Raw genomic sequence first — 22,902 nt, forward strand, 5'->3', positions numbered from 1 at the left:
AATGAGAAACATCATATTCGTGGCAAAAGAATGATTGTAACTTGTGTATTATGAGAGTAGGCTATTTGAAGGCAGCAACACACTGAAGATCCACCCAAAACGCTTTGTTCTTGGTACAATTTGTTATAATTAAATTTCAATTAGTAACATATCTACGATTATGGTTTTCAGCAAGGGTAACATACTATGATTAGATGGAGAGGCTGTGTTGTTGGCATAGCGTAATGAGAAGAATCCTTGTCTTGAAGTGCGTTGTTTGTTGTGGCAGTGGTTTGCGTCTTGTCCCATCTAAATTTTTATCCTAACATTCGCGTTTTTATTAGGTTCTGATACTTTATTATTATTTTAATATAAGTATATACTATAATATTTGATGTTATGTAAATATAAGTTCACCGTTTTTTTGAGGGGTAACTTTGTTCGATTGGCGTAATCTACTAGACAGCTTGCGCTACCTGTATAAAGATATCTTGCTCCTTTTTCTTTTACGTTTCGTAATTCACATGTTGCACAGCTTCTGCTACTGGGTAGTAAAAGTGATAAAGTAAGACTGACCTTGGGGTTTTACTAAAATGTGGTAATGATGAAATAATAAACATTATTTATTATTCTTATGCGGAGAAGTATTCCAGATTTGTACTGCACTGTTTGTAATGGAACTTATATAAGCCTGTGTCCTTATTGATTCGACATGGTACTTTCCTTTTCGTGGACAATGGAGGAAATGTGCCTTTTAATAGAGCTAACGTGGGAATTTTACGCGGGCCGGTTGAGCAAACAGTGTGATTTACGAATTAGAAATATCCCCCAACTGCCCCTGGAGTGCGTTGCGATTGCGTATACCACGTTGGGGCCCACGTACCGTATGCACAAGTCGCATCGTTCCTGAGCGTTCAGCAGCACGTTGAACTTGGCACGCTCAACGTTAATGTTCGACAGCACGGTCCGTGTGCCGACGGCTTAAGCTGTCGGCACACAGACTCGTGCATCCGAACGTTGAGTGTTGAGAGTGCTGAGTTTCTGACGTCATAGCGTGGAACAGCACGTTCGGGAGTCTTTCCGATCGTGCAGAGCAGTATCTGGCATGTCAGATATTCTGAGCGAGCGTCTGAGCGTTGACCAATGAGATGGCACAACGCCACCTACGTCACACGCACGCCGTCTCCCTTCAGTACAGAGTTGTGAGGCGCCATATTGGCATTTATTTCAAGCCTATATGTATATATGCCGTTTCTGAGCACCAGTAAATTGAGAAGCACTGGAAAACTCGTTAACTATGTGATTCGTTGCAATAAAATAATGAGAAACATCATATTCGTAGCAAAAGAATGATTATAACTTGCGTATTATGAGAGTAGGCTATTTGAAGGCAGCGACACACGGAAGATCCATCGAAAACGCATTGTTCTTGGTACAATTTGTTATAATTAAATTTCAATTAGTAACATATCTACGATTAAGGTTTTCAGCACGCCGTAAGAGAATGTGATTAGATTTAACAGGTGTGTTGTTGGATTAGCATAATAAGTAGCGTCACTCTCTGCTGATGAATTGTTTAATAGGGCCCTGGTTCGCGTATGGACACTTCCGAACTTTTTTTCCAAACATTCGCGTTTTTATTAGGTTCTGATACTTTATTATTAGTTTAATATAAGTATATACTATAATATTTGATGTTATGTAAATATAAATTCACCTTATTTTGAGGGGTGACTTTGTTCGATTGGCTTAATCAACAGGACAGCTTGAGCTACCTGTGTAAAGATATTTTGCGCCTTTTTTCTTTTACGCTTCTTAATTCACATGTTGCAAAGATTCTGCTGCTGTGTAGGAATAGTGATCAAGTAAGACTGACCGTGGGGTTTCACGAAAATGTGGGAATGATGAAATAATGTTTATCTTATGCGGAGAAGTATTCCAAATTTGTACCGCACTGTTTGTAATGGATCTTTTATAAGCCTGTGTGCTTATTGATTGGACATGGCACTTTCCTTTTCGTGGACGATAGAGGAAACGTGCGTTTTAATAGAGCTAACGTGGGAATTTTACGCGAGTCCGTTGAGTAAACAGTGTGATTTGCGAACTAGAAACAACCCTCAACTACCGCTGGAGTGCGTTGCGATCGCGTATACCACGTTGGGGCCCAAGTACCTTATGCGCAAGTCGCATCGTTCCTGAGCGTTCAGCAGCACGTTGAACCTGGCACGCTCAACGTTAACGTTCGACAGCATGGTCCGTGTGCCGACGGCTTTACTCTGCTCGTGTGGGCAGACACTGTTGCTGCCGTGAGCCATCGTATCCATTCTGGATCCACGGCGTGATTCCACGCGCCCTTCCTGTGCTGGAAGGAAGTCTCTTGTCTGCACTGCGAGCCGCCGCCCGCTGCCGCGGTCAGTTTCCTTCCAGAATCGCTGCCGTCATCACCACCGGTCGCACGATGCTGCATACTGCCAGCCTTCCCGCTGACTGCCGTGCCCCCTCGCAGACTGTGTACAGCTTATGTTCTTCTCTGAGTATCATCACGATTTTGAAGTTGATGAACAATAAATGAATGTTTTACTAATGATGTTTTCATGACAACACTTATGACGGCTTCCAGGAATCCTCAGCACTCCACTTTACCTCGCCAAAGTAGAGGTCATACCAATGTCTCTGCAGCAGTGGTCGTCAAAGTTTTTGGTCATGAGCCAATACTGGTGTTGTGGGGCGGCACCTAGGACCGCATATGTGGGGATGTTATTGTCAATTGATAACCTACATAAGTTAGTATGTTACGAGCCCACAGTACTATACACGCAGACTAAGTTGACTCTCGGCGCGGTGGCTGATGGGAGCGATCGTAAAGGCTTTTCTCATTCATTGTCGCTCCATCAGCCACCGCGCTGAATGTCAACTTATTTGGCACTATCTATAGTTAGGGCAAGGTAAGTTGGCCACCGGCCCCGAAATAGCTGCTGGTCGTTAAAAGTTGCCACCATTCGGAACACTTCGTGTCTGTTCTCTGTTTCTCTCCATTTCTCTCCATACTACATCCACTACTGTTTCTTGTGTATATTAATGACCTGCATCTGTTACATTACCAGATGCCAAGTTTGTCTTATTTGCAGATGATACAAACGTTGCAATAAATAGTAAATCAAATATAAATTTAGAAAGGGCAGCTAATCAAATTTTTACTGACGTTAATAAGTGGTTCATAACCAATTCACTGTCATTAAACTTTGAAAAGACCTACTATGTGCAGTTCAGAACTTCCAAGAGATTTCCTTCTGGTGTGTGTATAAAATATGATGACATGGAAATAGGAGAAGTTGAGAGTGTAAAATTCTTGGGATTACAACTTGATAATAAATTCAGTTGGGAGCAACATACTAACGAACTGCTAAAGCGCCTAAACAAGTCTGTGTATGCAATGCGAATGATGTCAGACATAGGGGATATAAATATAAAAAAACTGGCATATTTTCCTTATTTTCACTCCATTATGTCATATGGTATCAAATTTTGGGGTAACTCCACAAACAGAGAAAAAATTTTTAGAGTACAGAAGCGTGTAATAAGAGTAATGAGTAGTGTAAATGCAAGAACATCATGTCGAAACCTATTCAAAGAATTGGGCATATTAACCACAGCTTCTCAGTATATTTATTCCTTAATGAAGTTTGTTGTAAATAATACATCTCTTTTTCCAACTAACTGCTTAGTAAGCAGTATCAATACTAGCAATAAGAACAATGTACATAAAGATTTAAAATTACTTACTCTTGCCCAGAAAGGAGTCCAGTATTCAGCAACGCATATTTTCAATAAGTTACTAGCAACCATTAAGAGTTTAGTTTCAAACAAGGCACAATTTAAACATAATGTGAAAGAATTTTTGGTGGGCAACTCCTATTCCATCCATGAGTTTCTCAACAAGTGCAGTAGACCATTTTAATGAAATTTTATTATACTTTAATTTTTGACAATACTTGGTTGTAACAGTCAAGTAACTACCTACTGTGTGAATGATGGATGTATGGAAAGCAGATGTAAGTCTTAAGTCTGTAAATAGTGGAAGTTTAATTTTAAATCTTGTCCATAATCTGACTGTTCTTAACTGAGGATCACTGAAATGAATAATTTACTTTAATTTTTGACAATACTTGGTTGTAATAGCCAAGAAACTAGCAAATGTCTGAATGATGAATTTAATGAAAGCAGATGCAAGTATTAAACCTGTAAATATTAGAAGTTGAAATTTAATTAATGTACGTAATTTTACTGTTTATTGACTGAGGATCATTAAAATTAATGAAACTCAAGTTTTTCTAATTACATTTTTGTAATGTGTTTATCTGACATGTTACACACCCAGGAGGATTCCCTCTTTTATGGGTCTATGGAATGTATAATTAATCTAAGCTAATCTAATCTTCGGATTGTTGCTGCCCTCAGAAATCCTAAAACTGTAACACTGCAATTGCCTGACGAAGTGTTCTTGCAGTTGTGTGTGAGAGTGAACGATTAATTGATTGGTAACAGCAACATTACTTATCTTTAAATGCATTACGCAGTAGGAGACATGTTCACAAACGTTTACTAAATGTTTTGAATGTCATTGACTCACTGCATTGTATTACAACAGCCTTAAATTAATTTCATATTGCTTGCTACGATCTGGGTGGCTAAATCGTTCGCTCGCATTGTCCAGAATGTTCCTCAAACCAGTCGCGAACAGTCATTATCCGGTGACATGGCGCATTGTAACCCATAAAAATTCCATCGTTGTTTTGGAATATTTAGTCCATGAATGGCTGCAAATGCTCCGAACAGAACCATTTCTAGTCAGTGATCGGTTCGGGGCTCACTCCATTCTATGCAACACAGCCCATACCATTGTGGATCCACAACCAGCTTGCACAGTGCCTTGTTCACAATTTGGGTCAATAGCTTCGAGGGGTCTGCGCCACTCCCGAACCCTACCATCAGCTCTTACCAACTGAACTCGGGACACATCTGACCAGGTCATGGTTTTCTCCAAACGATATGGTCACCAGCCCAGGAGTCCGCACCAATAGCTGAATGATCAGCGTGACAGACTGCCGTCCTAAGGGACCCGGGTTCGATTGACGGCTGGGTCGGGGATTTTCTCCACTCCGGGACTGGGTGTTGTGTTATCTTCATCATCATTTCATCCTCATCCGGCGTGCAGGTCGCCCAATGTGGAGTCGAATGTAATAAGACCTGCACCAAGGCGGCCGGACCTGCCCCGTAAGAGGCCTCCCGGCCCATGACGCCAAACACTCATTCCATTACCAGCCCAGGAGACGGCTGCAGGCAATGTCGTGCTGTTAGCAGAGACACCCGCGTCGGTCGTCTCCTGCAATAGCCAGTTAACGGCATATGTCGCCGCACTGAACTACGGGTACGTTTGTCGTACGTCCCAATTTGATTTTTGCGGTTATTTCACGCAGCGTTGCTTGTTTGTTACCACAGACAACTCTACGCAAACGCCGCTGCTCTACATCTACATCTACACCCATACTCCGCAAGCCACCTGACCGTGTGTGGCGGAGGGTACTTTGAGTACCTCTATCGGTTCTCCCTTCTATTCCAGTCTCGTATTGTTCGTGGAAAGAAAGATTGTCGGTATGCCTCTGTGTGGGCTCTAATCTCTCTGATTTTATCCTCATGGTCTTTTCGCGAGATACACGTAAGAGGGAGCAATGTGCTTGACTCCTCGGTGAAGGTATGTTCTCGAAACCAACAAAAGCCCGTACCGAGCTACTGAGCGTCTCTCCTGCAGAGTCTTCCACTGGAGTTTATCTATCATCTCCGTAACGCTTTCGCGATTACTAAATGATCCTGTAACGAAGCGCGCTGCTCTCCGTTGGATCTTCTCTATCTCTTCTATCAACCCTATCTGGTACGGATCCCACACTGCTGAGCAATATTGAAGCAGTGGGCGAACAAGTGTACTGTAACCTACTTCCTTTGTTTTCGGACTGCATTTCCTTAGAATTCTTCCAGTGAATCTCAGTCTGGCATCTGCTTTACCGACGATCAACTTTATATGATCATTCCATTTTAAATCACTCCTAATGCCTACTCCCAGATAATTTATGGAATTAACTGCTTCCAGTTGCTGAACTGCTATATTGTAGCTAAATGATAAAGGATCTTTCTTTCTATGTATTCGCACCACATTACACTTGTCTACATTGAGATTCAATTGCCATTCCCTGCATCATGCGTCAATTCTTTGCAGATCCTCCTGCACTTCAGTACAATTTTCCATTGTTACAACCTCCAGATATACTACAGCATCATCCGCAAAAAGCCTCAGTGAACTTCCGATGTTATCCACAAGGTCATTTATGTTTATTGTGAATAGCAACGGTCCTATGACACTCCCCTGCGGCACACCTGAAATCACTCTTACTTCGGAAGACTTCTCTCCATTGAGAATGACATGCTGCGTTCTGTTATCTAGGAACTCTTCAATCCAATCACACAATTCGTCTGACAGTCCATATGCTCTTACAGGGTGTTTCAAAAATGACCGGTATATTTGAAATGGCAATAAAAACTAAACGAGCAGCGATAGAAATACACCGTTTGTTGCAATATGCTTGGGACAACAGTACATTTTCAGGCAGACAAACTTTCGAAATTACAGTAGTTACAATTTTCAACAACAGATGGCGCTGCAAGTGATGTGAAAGATATAGAAGACAACGCAGTCTGTGGGTGCGCCATTCTGTACGTCGTCTTTCTGCTGTAAGCGTGTGCTGTTCACAACGTGCAAGTGTGCTGTAGACAACATGGTTTATTCCTTAGAACAGAGGATTTTTCTGGTGTTGGAATTCCACCGCCTAGAACACAGTGTTGTTGCAACAAGACGAAGTTTTCAACGGAGGTTTAATGTAACCAAAGGACCGAAAAGCGATACAATATAGGATCTGTTTGAAAAATTTCAATGGACTGGGAATGTGACAGATGAACGTGCTGGAAAGGTAGGGCGACCGTGTACGGCAACCACAGAGGGCAACGCGCAGCTAGTGCAGCAGGTGATCCAACAGCGGCCTCGGGTTTCCGTTCCCCGTGTTGCAGCTGCGGTCCAAATGACGCCAACGTCCATGTATCGTCTCATGCGCCAGAGTTTACACCTCTATCCATACAAAAGTCAAATGCGGCAACCCCTCAGCGCCGCTACCATTGCTGCACGAGAGACATTCGCTAACGATATAGTGCACAGGATTGATGACGGCGATATGCATGTGGGCAGCATTTGGTTTACTGACGAAGCTTATTTTTACCTGGACGGCTTCGTCAATAAACAGAACTGGGGCATATGGGGAACCGAAAGGCCCCATGTTGCAGTCCCATCGTCCCTGCATCCTCAAAAAGTACTGGTCTGGGCCGCCATTCCTTCCAAAGGAATCATTGGCCCATTTTTCAGATCCGAAACGATTACTGCATCACGCTATCTGGACATAATTTGTGGCGGTACAAACTGCCTTAGACGACACTACGAACACCTCGTGGTTTATGCAAGATGGTGCCCAGCCACATCGCACGGCCGACGTCTTTAATTTCCTGAATGAATATTTCGATGATCGTGTGATTGCTTTGGGCTATCCGAAACATACAGGAGGCGGCGTGGATTGGCCTCCCTATTCGCCAGACATGAACCCCTGTGACTTCTTTCTGTGGGGACACTTGAAAGACCAGGTGTACCGCCAGACTCCAGAAACAATTGAACAGCTGAAGCAGTACATCTCATCTGCATGTGAAGCCATTCCGCCAGACACGTTGTCAAAGGTTTCGGGTAATTTCATTCAGAGACTACGCCATATTATTGCTACGCATGGTGGATATGTGGAAAATATCGTACTATAGAGTTTCCCAGACCGCAGCGCCATCTGTTGTTGAAAATTGTAACTACTGTAATTTCGAAAGTTTGTCTGCCTGAAAATGTACTGTTGTCCCAAGCATATTGCAACAAACGGTGTATTTCTATCGCTGCTCGTTTAGTTTTTATTGCCGTTTCAAATATGCCGGTCATTTTTGAAACACCCTGTACTTTGTTCATTAAACGACTGTGGGGAACTGTATCGAACGCCTTGCGGAAGTCAAGAAACACAGCATCTACCTGGGAACCTGTGGCTATGGCACTCTGAGTCTGGTGGACGAATAGCGAGAGCTGAGTTTCACACGATCGTCTTTTTCGAAACCCATGCTGATTCCTACAGAGTAGATTTATAGTCTCCAGAAAAGTCATTATACTCGAACATAATACGTGTTCCAAAATTCCACAACTGATCGACATTAGAGATATAGGTCTATAGTTCTACACATCTGTTCGACGTCCCATCTTGAAAACGGGGATGACCTGTGCCCTTTTCCAATCCTTTGGAACGCTATGCTCTTCTAGAGACCTACGGTACACCGCTGCAAGAAGGGGGGCAAGTTCCTTCGCGTACTCTGTGTAAAATCGAACTGGTATCCCATCAGGTCCAGCGGCCTTTCCTCTTTTGAGCGATTTTGTTTTTTATCCCTCTGTCATCTATTTCGATATCTACCAGTTTGTCATCTGTGCGACAATCTAGAGAAGGAACTACAGTGCAGTCTTCCTCTGTGAAACAGCTTTGGAAAAAGACATTTAGTATTTCGGCCTTTAGTCTGTCATCCTCTGTTTCAATACCATTTTGCTCACAGAGTGTCTGGACATTTTGTTTTGATCCACCTACCGCTTTGATGTAAGACAAAAATTTCTTAGAATTTTCTTCTCTCGGTCATTACGTGAAAGCCCTCGGTCATTGCGTTGTCCGTGCTGAGAATAACGCCTGAAATTTGGTATTTTCGGCACACTCTTGACACTGTGAATCTCAGAATACTGAATAACCTATCGATTTTCAAAATGGAATGTCCCGTGCGCGTAGGTCCAACAACCATTCCATGAGCAACTGACATTGGTTATTTCTTAATTGTCACTTTACTGCTAATTCCTCTCAACTTTTCTGAGATTTTAAGAAGTAACCAACGATGGGGATTAAAATTCTGACGGCAAAGAAAAAGGCAAGGAGCGGAAATAAGTAATAGAAGTGCGTGTTGTGTAGCCGGACACACAAGAATTTCAGTAGATGCGTACCTGATGCTGTTGGTGAGGACCTGCATGCTGCGCGTGCTCTTCCAGAGTTCGACAATGACGCAGCTGTAGCAGAAGAGCATGAGCACGCCCGGCGCCCCGAACAGCAGCACCAGCTGGTAAACGGCCAGGCTGAGACCACCCACCGTGTCGGCGCAGTGGTGTATCGTCACATTCACTATCATGTTGGTGTACAGCATCGCGTAAGTACCCTGCAACAGCACCATTAAATGAAACACCACAGTGCAAATAATGAACACGCGCGGCAATCATGACAACTCTGGTCCGTCTATTATATCCAAATATGTTTCAGCACCCTGGGGCTATCCTCGGTAGGTGCTTTAATACGGTCTTGTTCTCCAGACTGTTAGGCACTGCGTGACCATCTTTCTGCAATTTTACAGCTTGCCACAGCTATTTTCGTGGCATTTGTCCTCTGTCCTCATGCGCACGCTCGTCTGTTACAGGAAAAAAAAGAGGTACTGAATCACACTTTCAAGCTCAGACATGGATGTGTCTTTGTGAACCTGCGGAGTTTGTAGTTCAGAATGTGATTCAGTAAAATTATGTGCCGTCTCTCTGCGTGTGTTTCAGATGAGCATGCAGGCGGGGATCGGTGGCATGAACGTAACTACGGCATAGAAATCTATACAGGGTATAAACGATAACTGTTTGTAACGTACCTTGGTGGTGTAGAGGAGGGGTTCCCAAACTTTGAGAATCCTGGTACTTTGATGGAACACCTTGTTTATTTTTAAAAACGAGAAAAACTTGTTTTATTCAGTGATTAATTCAATTTGAAATCATAACTACAGAAATTATAATAAAATTAAAAAAAACGTAATTAGTATCGTCAAAATGGCGAGACAAAAATCCTCCAAGTTGTTAATAGTTTTTCGCGGCGCACTTCTGCACTTCCCGTGGAGCACTGCTGTTCTGCGGAACACAATTTGGGAAACCCTGGTGTAGGGCAAGTCGAGACGAAAAATTTGATATGGGACGCTTGTGGTCTGTCAGTTCGGGAAACTACATCAAATGGGTCTACAAAGATCACCTAAGCGACAATACATAGGCATCGCGTGAGATTTTCATTGTTCTCTTGCTCTCTTCGCGAAAACTATTAGTCCTAGAGAAAAAATAGGAAATTTGATTTGGTTTAATTTTGTACTGGTGCACGTTTCCACCGAAGGCCTTTACTTTCGAGTTAGTCTAGGACCACTGTACAAAAACTTTGACTACGCAAATTATTTGCCATATTCGACCTTTTGATTACGCCACGAGCTTAGACGTGCCATTACAAATTGCTAAACTGACGGGTGTGTAAATTTTATATCACAATTTTGTGAATTTTAGCAGCTTCAAATTAGCAATTAAATCGTTTTGTCTAACCTTTCTAAGAAAGCGTTATGCTTGTAAGGGTTTGATTAGATCGAATTCTAAACGAAATTAGGTTTTGCGTAACGTTTACAAACGTCTTTTTTCTTTCATTGCCCTTACTGGAAAGTTTAAATTAATAACGAAATAGCCCACTAAGCCGGTGGCGTAATAGCCCAATCAATGAACATCAAAAACGTCAACCATAGAAAATAATTCACATAGTCGCAAATCTTTGTACAGTGGTAGGATGGAGTACCGTGAACAATATTCCAAAAGGACTAACGGTGAGAGGGTGAGTTGGCGTTTTAAGGTCACTTTTTATGTTTTTCTTGATAAACTCGATAAGTACGGCCACAGCGAAAACGTATCTCAGTTTAAAATTAAATTAAAGCTCCTACAGGAAAGGTCCTATTAATTTTTTCTCTAGGACTAATACTTTGCGTGAAGAGAGCGAGAGAATATTGAGAATCTCTCGCTATGTGCATGGGCTGTAGCTTAAATGGTTTTTGCACGCCAATTTGAGATATTTTTCCGACTTGATAGACCGGAAGTGTCCTGTATCAAATTGTTTGTCTCGACTTCCTCTACACTACTGAGGTACGTTTTAAACAATTACCGTTTACATCTTGTAAATAAAGAAAAGATGGTCTTACAATAACTGACAATGTGGAGTATAAGAACGTACCGGTAATAAGAATATCCACTGAGGATGGTACTAAATTGCTGAAACACGTTTGAGCTCGTAACTGAATAACTGCTGTTTGCATAATGTGTATCTACATCCACACTCTGCAAACCACAGTGAAGGCGTGGTAGAGGGTGTAATAGGAAGACCTGAATTGCTATAATTTAATCTGCAAACACGACTGCTGTAAGAATGTCAAAACCAAATAAATGATGACATGTCAGAGTATTTATGACTCCTTTTATTAGCGTAGTTATAAGAGAAATGACACGCAATACAAGACTTTCAGACTTGTAGTTTCATCTCACCACACGTAATCCACCAACATTTACTAGCAAAGAAGGCTCACAATGTTTTTTTTTATAATACTTCTACTCGCGCTGTCGAAATGTTAAGAAATCCTTCAAATAAACATTTGTTGAAGAATAGCATAATATTAAAAGACCGCAAAATTCTAGATGACTCGATAGCCATGTGCTACTTTGAAAAATGCTTTAGGTTAGGTTAGGTAGAGGGCACACCGGATGAATCATCTAAAACAAGACAGAGTAATTTCGAAACGATACCTACAATTGAAGTATTTTTTTCAAAAAAGTGAAGTACAGTAAGGGGCTCAGAAAGTTAACTTACACAGTAATTCGAAAAACGATGGAAATACGTTTACGAACATCACTTGTACATTTATTAAATGCAACAACGCACATTTTTGACGAAACTGACAGTAGAGGCGACTTTATTCGATGTAGAGCTTACTGCGGTACTCCATAGCAAACAGTTCATGAGTTATATTTAATTTTCGCTTGTTCCTACTTCGAACAACATGGGGAATAATTCCTCACAGAATCGATAAAGCTTAGGGTGCCGTTCCCTGCAAACATTCTTGGTCCTTTACTAAAGAATGATAAAACAGTTGTTAGATTTCAGATCAGATTAACTGCAGTTAGCAATTTTAACATCTGTCCACAGAGCTGCAGACCAGGCGTAATTACCATTTTTTATTGGTTAAAGTTAAAGAAATTACAACTCAGAGCTGTAATTGCTTTAATTTGTAAATGGTCGCTGACTACACAGTCATGTTTAAAAAATTTTACTGGTTAATTCAACGAAATTGTTTGTGTCTCAAAGGATACTGATTGCACAAACCTGTTGTAAACATGTTTTGTAATGAAAAATTTGTTTATTATTTCTGCATTTAGAAAGTAAGAAGTCATTCCTTTTGTCTTTCTGCTATACTGTAAAGAAATATTGTTCAGTTATTTTAAAATCACATGTTCATTCACATGTTTTGTGAAAACAATTTTTTGTAATTGTTGGTGGCTAAGTAGTGTAATCGTCGAAGGCTAAATAGTATAATTATGGATGTCTAAATAGTGTATTCATCCTGAAGGCCAAATAAAAAAGAAAGAGCTATGATAATTACACTCAACGAGTGTTATCCCTGCCATTGGAACCACTACTAGCAAGATACTCGAACCGTACCTCGAGAGTATCAAGTAGGCATGTTGATACTTATGTTTCCATGGTCGCCGGCCGCGGTGGTCGAACGGTTCTAGGCACTTCAGCCCGGAACCGCGTGACTGCTATAGTCGCAGGTTCCAATCCTGCCTCGGGCATGGATGTTTGTGGTGTCCTTAGGTTAGTTAGGTTTAGGTAGTTCTAAGTTCTAGGGGACTGCTGACCTCCGATGTTAAGTCCCATAGTGCTCAGAGCCATTTGAACCATTTTCCTGTGCGGCTGGTCCCGGCGGTGGTTCGAGTCCTCCCTCGGGCATGGGTGTGTGTGTTTGTCCTTAGGATAATTTAGGTTAAGTAGTGTGTAAGCTTAGGGACTGATGACCTTAGCAGTTAAGTCCCATAAGATTTCACACACATTTGAACATTTGAACCATTTTCCATGGTCTTGTGCTAGTGCACCACTGAAGTCAACTGTACGGAGCAAGTTAGATTTTTTGGTGTTTAGAACGGCTGAGAAAGTCGAAATGATCCTTACGTATGGAGAATATTAACTGCATAGACAACAACCAACAGGACAACAATTTACCAAGCTCCTACATGATTTAAGTGTCACACGGTACAAATAAGTTCACGAACTTGTTCGTAATAAACTCGTGGCCGGAATAAATGGCGAAGTTAATTTTCTAGCAGCCATAGCTATTGATCGACACATTTCCTTCTCATCTGTTACGAGAGAAAGTGACATCATTAGATCTAATGAACACTATATTATTCACCGACAAATACTCCATCTGTATCATATCAAAAGTGGTTCAAATAGCTCTAAGCACTATGGGACTTAACATCTGTGGTCATCAGTCCCCTAGACTTAGAACTACTTAAACCTAACTAACCTAATAGTCCAGTGAAACGGTCAGAAAAAAAAGCCTGTACCTTGCAAAAGGTGGGGTAGAAGATTTTATTTTTTTAACTCGTTCATATTGTTGGAAAGGTCAGAAAACGAAGTTTTTCCAACAAAATTTCTTTTGGGAAAACTTTCTGCAGTCAAAAATATTCGAAAATTTCGGACTTTTTCAGTTTTTTTCAAAATATCTCAGTTTCATTTGCTCCTATCGCTTTGGCGTCTATTTTCTTTTTTATAGAGCACAAAATTCTCTACAAATTTGATTTTTAGCATTTTTTTCTACTCCAAATATCTAAGGAGCTACAGTGCGTCAAAAAATACCAATTTTTCAAATTTCGAGCAAAGTGGCAAATTACCTAATTTTTGAACACTGTTATTTCAGTTTCTATTTGTGTAGTATAAACATATTACTCGTAACGTTATTCATTGGAATTTACCATCTCACTCTGCTGCAGGGCCAGGACAAACAGCATCATATTCAGTAACTACGAACACATTCACGTCGGATTGCGTGAAGTTTATTTGTGTTACAATATGTAATACGATTGCACGCATGTGCTGTAAATTTTCTACAGTTGATTGACGTTAATGATCAGTTATAAGAAAAAGTATGTAGGAATTGTTCTTTAGCGGACAAAAGCGTATTTATTCTTTGGCGGGCGGAAGGCGATTATCTCTGGTGATTGTTCACAGCGCGCTGACAGCTATTAGCACACAACAATAAGGGTCCTATAGTTTGGAGTCGCTTCCATTCAGTATATGTTGTGGTGCTGAAAATGAGTATGTCTGACATGAATTTGTGTTTCATTTGAGAAAAACTGTGGTGAGTGGTGGATGCAATGTGAAAAAGAAAGGACTGAGCACACTTAACGATTGTAGTGCTAAACGCAGGGAGTCTGCTCACGCCCGTTTTTTGGAAACGCTCAGTGAAGTGATGGTGCATGAAACATGCTACAAGAAGTACATTAATGAGAGAATGATAGCAGCTAACCTTTGACATCCTCAGGAACCAACAGGCGTGCTACGTCGGTCGCAGGAAAAAGGTCAGTTCAGTTTCAAAGAGAAATGCTTCTTATGTTGAAATGGGAATTCTGATGACTTGTTAACCAAGCAGTTAAGACTGCCATATGCCAAACGAAATTTTGATGGAGGGTACCTTATCCACAAAGTGACTTGGACTCGAAATGTTTGCTTCAAGTCAATAGCCCAAAGTTGTGTTTCTTACCTACAACGTCAATTTGGACCTCAATTTGCTATAGTATTTGATGAGTATCCATGTGAGGGAGACAAATGTAGCACAAAGAGTGCTGAGAGGATTCGTAGGTCCAAAAAACATTCTTCGGTTGAGGTTGTGGTTGAATCAGAGATGGTGAACCAAGTCCCTCAGGACAAGTTCTTGTACAACGAACGAAACAAGATGCGTTTGATCACACATCTTAAAAAGGAATTTCTGGAGTGTAGCGTTGAAGTGCACCAGGCACAAGAAGATGCTGACGTAATGATTGTAACATCTGTCACTTCAAGAACCAAAGATTTTGGAAGTGTTGTCATTGCAGGAGAAGATGTTGACCTGGTTGTGCTCATGACCAGTTTGGGGCAAGGCATTGAAAACTTATTTTTCCTAAAGCCAAAAAAATGGTTCAAATGGCTCTGAGCACTATGGGACTCAACTGCTGAGGTCATTAGTCCCCTAGAACTTAGAACTAGTTAAATCTAACTAACCTAAGGACATCACAAACATCCATGCCCGAGGCAGGATTCGAACCTGCGACCGTAGCGGTCTTGCGGTTCCAGACTGCAGCGCCTTTAACCGCACGGCCACTTCGGCCGGCTCTTAAAGCCAGGAAGAGGAAATGCAGAGGACAAGTGGTTTTCCACTGCAGCTTACAAGTTTGACAGTGAATATATTCTGTTCACTTACGCCTTTAGCGGATGTGATACAACATCCGCTTTTTTTGGTCAAGGAAAAATTAAGTGCTGCAATATTGTTGCGAAAAATGAACACCTAACCTCAGCGCTTTGCACGTTCAATAAACCACATGCTACCCGTGAAGAAATAATAACAGCAACAGAACAGGTTACTATTGCATTGTATAGTGGAGGTATCAGCAGTTCCCATACACTAAACCATTTGCGGTACCAGCTATTCGCCAAGTCTGCCACAAAAAGCAAACTGAATCTTGCACGGTTGCCACCTACACAAGATGCTGCACAACATCATTCGTTGCGGACTTACGAACAAGTCCAAAGTTGGATGGGAAACTGGAAGCCTCCTGAGAAATGGGGCTGGAATCACAGTGACCACGGTCCAATACCGGTTATAATGAGCCAAGATCCAGCACCTGAACCACTTCTTAACATTGTTTCATGCTCATGCAAGCTGAATGTGGCGGAGCGTGCTCCTGCAGAAAAGCAGGTTTGAAATGTTCTTCAATTTGCAAGAAATGTATTGGGGTCAAATGTGAAAACGTGCCAAAATTTTTATATGAGGACAGTGAAGAAGATGTTATGGAGGATGATGAGGAAACCACTGACGAAATCAACGAACTTGCTGAGGCTGACTCGCTGTTTAAAGAAGAGGTCAATTTGGGATCAACTCTAGGTACAGACCATGAATCCGTAACTCAAGGTATTTCTGGTGACACTGAGGAACCTGGCCCATCAAAACGTTGGAAGTGATGCTCATATCTGTCTCAAGTGCGCTAATGTGCGATATTACAAGTATTACATACCCAGAACTGTCAACATTTTTTAGTAACTGACAATGCATTTTAATTGTAATAAAGCTACTTATTTTTAATGTCAACTGTGTGGCTTTTATACACAAGAATAATTACCTACCTAATTAGGTTGCCTATTGCAGCTAATAATAGTTCAATTTCCTGAGACAATTTATTTTGTGTGCGTGTGTATATGTATGTATGTGTGTGTGTGTGTGTGTGTGTGTGTGTGTGTGTGTGTGTATCTAAGTCTCTTAATGATGTATTTTTATATTTATAGTTTTACAAATACCAGGGCTGAGGTGGCCCATAGTGAACTTCAGGTAGTGATGTAAGAATCACAATAGTTGGGTGCCCAGCAGTCCTCATGTTGCATACAGAGAAATTGAATACTTGAAAGTGAGGTGGTAAATTCCAACATATAACATGATGTATAATGTATTTATACTACACAAACAGAAAGTGAAAAAATACTGTTAAAAAATAAGGTATCTTGCCACTACGCTCAAAATTTGAAAAATTGGTATTTTTTGAGGCGCTGTAGCGCCTTAGATATTGGGAGTAGAAAAAAATGGCAAGAATCAAATTTGTAGAGAACTGTGTGCTCTTTAAAAAAGAAAATAGACGTTAAAGCGATTGGAGCAAATGAAACTGAGATATTTTGAAAAAAAATCTGAAAAAAGGCCGAAATTTTCCAAGTTTTTTGACTGCAGAAAGTTTTCCCAAGCGAAATTTTGTTGGCAAAACTCGGTTTTCTAATCTTTCCAACCATATGAACGAGTTGAAAAAATAAACTGTTCTACCCCACCTTTTGCAAGGTATATCTGCAATTTGACTGGACTATAAGGACATCGCACCGAGCGAGGTGGCGCAGTGGTTAGACATTGGACTCGCATTCGGGAGGACGACGGTTCAATCCCGCGTCCGGCCATCCTGATTTAGGTTTTCCGTGATTTCCCTAAATCGCTCCAGGCAAATGCCGGGTTGGTTCCTTTGAAAGGGCACGGCCGACTTCCTTCCCTAATCCGATGAGACCGATGACCTCGCTGTCTGGTCTCCTTCCCCAAAACAACCCAACCCAACCTAAGGACATCACACACATCCATACCCGAGGCAGGATTCGAACCTGCGACCGTAGCAGCAGTGCGGTCCCGGACTGAAGCACCTAGAACAGCTCGGCCACATGTATCGTATCCCTTTTCATCAAGAGCTACATGAAAACGATTTTGTTCAAATGGTTCAAATGGCTCTGAGCACTATGGGACTTAACTTCTGAGATCATCAGTCCCCTAGAACTTAGAACTACTTAAACCTAACTAACCTAAGGACATCACACACATCCATACCCGAGGCAGGATTCGAACCTGCGACCGTAGCAGCAGTGCGGTCCCGGACTGAAGCACCTAGAACAGCTCGGCCACATGTATCGTATCCCTTTTCATCAAAGAGCTACATGAAAACGATTTTGTTCAAATGGTTCAAATGGCTCTGAGCACTATGGGACTTAACTTCTGAGATCATCAGTCCCCTAGAACTTAGAACTACTTAAACCTAACTAACCTAAGGACATCACACACATCCATGCCCGAGGCAGGATTCGAACCTGCGACCGTAGCGGTCACGTGGTTCCAAACTGAAGCGCTTAGAACCGCACGGCCACACCGGCCGGCCAACGACTTTGTTACCTTCTTATCCGTTTGAACAATGTTTCATACGCGACCAGCTACTTGACACTTTGCCAGGTTTCATTAATGCTGGAGATGTCGTGTACCTTGTTTACTGACGAAGTAACCTTCACTAACCATAGAAAAGTTATACTGGAGAATATTCATATAGGTAGGTAAACATCTCCTTCCAAGTGCAACGTCGGTGCCGTCAGTGGAGTGTAAGTGTGTAGTAGAAATAATGAGGCAATCATCTTACATACAATTTTTTATACACTATTCACTGAGTGCCAACAAGCATGTCAACCTTCCAACACATCGTCTTCCACCAACTTTTGAAGGATCTTCCGTTACAGAAACTTCTCTACTCAAAACGCGTGTGGTGTCTTATCCCATGTGCCACCTCACAATGTACGTCACGCATCAACCAGTTTTTTTGTATCGTCACATTCATTATGCATTTATTGGTCAAATTAACTGTAAATAAACAAATTCTCATTAAATAAGAGAAGTAAAACAATTTTTTCTGAAAATTACATAAACTGTGAGTCAGAGAAGTTCGTGATATTGGTACTCTCACAACGAACGATCCACCAAGAATTAGAGCACCACATACACCAGTGGGAGGGATACAGAGGAGACTTATTTTAACCCTTGTTACATAAAAATGACAGCAACGGGCTACATAGGGAGAGCAGCACGTGTTCAGATGTCCATCAGCTAGCAGTATTCCGGGAGATTGTACTTGGGCCGACGATGCTTACACACGGCTGTCTTGTCGGCATATACGAAGTCAGGTGGTCGGTACGTCGTACAGCTCAGCGTGAGTGCTGTGACTACAATCTGACTAATGTATAGGGTGATTCAAAAAGAATACCACAACTTTAGGAATTTAAAACTCTGCAACGACAAAAGGCAGAGCTAAGCACTATCTGTCGGCGAATTAAGGGAGCTATAAAGTTTCATTTGGTTGTACATTTGTTCGCTTGAGGCGCTGTTGACTAGGCGTCAGTGTCAGTTGATGCTAAGATGGCGACCGCTCGACAGAAAGCTTTTTGTGTTATTGAGTACGGCAGAAGTGAATCGACGACAGTTGTTCAGCGTGCATTACGAACGAAGTATGGTGTTAAACCTCCTGATAGGTGGTGTATTAAACGTTGGTATAAACAATTGACAGAGAATGGGTGTTTGTGCAAAGGGAAAAGTTCTGGACGGCCGAGAACGAGTGATGAAAATGTAGCACGCATCCAGCAAGCATTTGTTCGCAGCCCAGGAAAATCGACTCGCAGAGCTATTCAATTACAATTACAATTCATATTTCAGCAGGATGGAGCGCCACCACATTGGCACTTATCTGTCCGTAACTACCTGAACGTCAACTACCCGAGGCGATGGATCGGCCGCCAGGCAGCCCGTGACAGAGCACTTCATCACTGGCCTCCAAGAAGCCCTGATCTTACCCCCTGCGATTTTTTCTTATGGGGGTATGTTAAGGATATGGTGTTTCGGCCAGCTCTCCCAGCCACCATTGATGATTTGAAACGAGAAATAACAGCAGCTATCCAAACTGTTACACCTGATATGCTACAGAGAGTGTGGAACGAGTTGGAGTATCGGGTTGATATTGCTCGAGTGTCTGGAGGGGGCCATATTGAACATCTCTGAACTTGTTTTTGAGTGAAAAAAAACCTTTTAAATACTCTTTGTAATGATGTATAACAGAAGGTTATATTATGTTTCTTTCATTAAATACACATTTTTAAAGTTGTGGTATTCTTTTTGAATCACCCTGTATATGTCTGGCATGGCCGGCCGCTGTTGCCGAACGGTTCTAGGTGCTTCAGTCCGGAACCGCGCTGCTGCTGCGGTCGCAGGTTCGAATCCTGCCTCGGGCATGGATGTGTGTGATGTCCTTAGGTTAGTTAGGTTTAGGTAGTTCTAATTCTATGGGACTGATGACCTCAGGTGTTAAGTCCCATAGTGCTTCGAGCCATTTTTTTGTCTGGCATGAGTGCATATGAAGTGAAATATTGTATTTATTTCACTAATGACAAAGAGAGAGGATGAAACGCGGTGCCAGCACATAACCTACTCCGCCCAAGGAATGTCAAAGAGATTCCACGTGCAGACGGATCACCGGTACAGCATCACATGCGCTCGCTCGATGAGATTCGTTGGACAGATTTGGAATTTAATGAAAGACATTTACACAAAGTCTGATAATCAGAAAATGTAGTTTGCTATCTCTCCTCATCTTGCCCTCCAATTAGTAACGATCTCTCACAGCCGTGTGTCAGATTGGTTGTCTCGTGGTTGACTTTCACCGCACTAGTGTCCAATAGTGGCCTCGGCTATAGAGTCATGTCTGTATCCGATGCTTGGTAAGAGTACTGCAACGTCTGTTATCGTTTATAGAAGATGTTTGTAATCATTTGTAACAAACATTGGGAGATGCTTCCTTGGATCAAGATAATAAACATGTCGCACCAAGTGTTGTTTCTGAATTGCACGCTAAGCGCTACAAAACTTACAGTAGCCACATCATAGGGGACGTTCTGACAGGCATATCGGATAGGCCAGTGCCATGAACTTCAACGTTAGATCTACCTTCTTGGGAAGCAGTCGTCCAAAAGATGGCGTACTCACTAACTGATATATGTTAGGCCCCCATATATGAATCACGGGGCTCGGTGTTCTGCTAGGAGCACATTTTCCATTAGTGTAACCAGCGTGATTTGCAAGAAGTTCTAGGACGCTGGGTCATTCAGTCACCGTTGTTGCATGGATAATATCGCGTCACACACTGAGTCTGAAAAATCAGTGTTTATGTTAACTGACCAGCATCCGTTGGGGATTAACACCTGCCTACAGCAAGAGACTATTGTACGCTCTAAGACAAAGAAAAACGACGTACCGCGAAGGAACTATCCGCATGTGTCGGAAATAGGTAGATGTGATGTAAATATACAGACAAATAAATGACTACAGTTTCAGAAAAAAATGGATGATTTATTCAAGAGAAAGAGCTTCACAAATTGATCAAGTCAATAATAGACTGGTCCACCTTTGGCACTTATCTAAGCAGTTATTCGGCTTGGCATTGATCGATAAAGTTGTTGAACGTCCTCCTGAAGGATATCGAGCCAAATTCTGTCCAATTGGCGCATTAGATCGTCGAAATCCCGAGTTGGATGGAGGGCCCCGCCCATAATGCTCAAAATTTTCTCATTTGGGGAGAGATCCGGCGACCTTGCTGGGCAAGGTAGGGTTTGACAAGCACGAAGACTATAACAAAAGTTCCTATAACATACGTCTGGAAACCAACAGCTGTTGAGATATGGCTCACTGTACCTGTGATGAGTATTGTGTAGTATTCGAAGGCTCACAAGAAATAACATAGTAAATTACCACAATACACACGCGTGGGCAGCCATGGAAGTGAGGAACCACGATCGCTTCAGTATCGATATATGGGCAGGAATTGTCAATGACAGACTCATGGGACCATAAACTTTACCAACAGATTAACAGGTACTATGTATCACCGATTTCTGCGCGATGAATTACCAGCATTATAGGAGAACGTTACCTTTGCAGGAAGAGAACGACAGTGATTACGCACGACGGAGCATCACACCCTTTTCTACGGATCGTACGAAAGTACGTACGTTTCACGGGCGAAAGGTTGGTTAAGAAGGTCCGGTAGCATGGTCCGTCTGTTCAGTGGTCTTGAATTAGTTGGATTTCTGGTTATGGGGACATTTAAGGGCATTGGTGTATGCCCAATTCGAAGTAAATGTGCCGACGTTATAGGAGCCTTTGACCAACGCATGTAACTTAATCTGAATGGAGCCAGGTGTGTTTGAAAAAGTGCGTGATTTATTACGAAGAAGGGCTGAAGGATGTGTCAGGATTTGTGGTAATCACATTCAGGATTGCCTATAGTGTTTACTTCTACAAAACAGGCAGATGGGAGTGACAGGACAAATTGCCTGATATCTCAATAGGTACTGGTGTCCGAGCATGTCGTTATAGGAAGTTTTCTTCTGGTTTTGACCAATATTACCTCTTGTAAAAATATGTGATACTTTTTTAAACACCCTATATTTTTTGAAGTTAAAATACGTAACTTCTTTACGAGGTACCTACAAGATGACTGCAGGAGAATACCACAAATTATACTTACTGCTTGCTTTTACGCGATCAGTGCTTGCTTTCTGTCACGAATGACCCCAGAAAATTAGTCCATAAGACATTATTTATTGTAAATATCTAAAATATGTTAGGAGATTGATCTTTTGTTTCGAAGGCTACCACTTAGAAGAACAGAATTAGCTGAACTTAACTGTTGAGAAGCTCAGTAATAAGTTTCTCCCAGTTCAAGTTTTCATTAATAGGGACAGTCAATAATTTTTAGCATTCTACCTTGCCTATACAGGCGTTCAGCTTCACGCCAAGCGCTTTTTCGTTGTACCACCATACCTGAACAACATGTCACATTCTTATCCGTTTGAACAATGTATAAATGTTTCATATGCGACCAGCTACTTGCCTTGTTCACTACTCGCTGTGCTTGAGGGTGTTTCAGCCTTTGGTATACGCACATCCAGTTACCGTGTATGATAACAGGTACCATCTGTGTATTTCAGTCCTAGACACGTTTGTTTAGTACTACATATGGATGGTATAAGCGCCTTTACAACAAATGTGTCACAATAGAATGTATCGGTGGAAGGACACGGAATAACGTTTTTTGCAGCGTCTGTATCTCAATACAAATGCGTTGTAGAACGTAATTATGTTGATAAGAACATTTTGTCTTTCCTGATCACAATGCATTAAATTATCTTTCTTCTTTCATTTGGGAACAGAGATTTACAGACGCATTCTCTCTTTCCTTGAGTTAATGCAACTGTACAGGGCCCGCTGTTTTCATGATATCGCAGATTTATTTTAGCTTCGTGG

At 41.7% G+C, this 22,902-nt stretch overlaps 1 protein-coding gene across 1 annotated transcript in view; it reads right to left on the reverse strand.

Annotated features, from left to right (window-relative positions):
- Window positions 1-22,902, reverse strand: part of LOC124556327 (galanin receptor 2a-like) — a 147,319-nt gene that overhangs the window by 26,239 nt on the left and 98,178 nt on the right. The window contains exon 3 of the mRNA XM_047130298.1: window positions 9,137-9,345. Coding sequence (XP_046986254.1) covers window positions 9,137-9,345 — 209 coding nt within the window. The remainder of the gene's footprint in view (window positions 1-9,136; window positions 9,346-22,902) is intronic.

Source organism: Schistocerca americana, chromosome X (assembly GCF_021461395.2).
Source record: "Schistocerca americana isolate TAMUIC-IGC-003095 chromosome X, iqSchAmer2.1, whole genome shotgun sequence".
NCBI classification, from domain to species: Eukaryota; Metazoa; Arthropoda; class Insecta; order Orthoptera; family Acrididae; genus Schistocerca; species Schistocerca americana.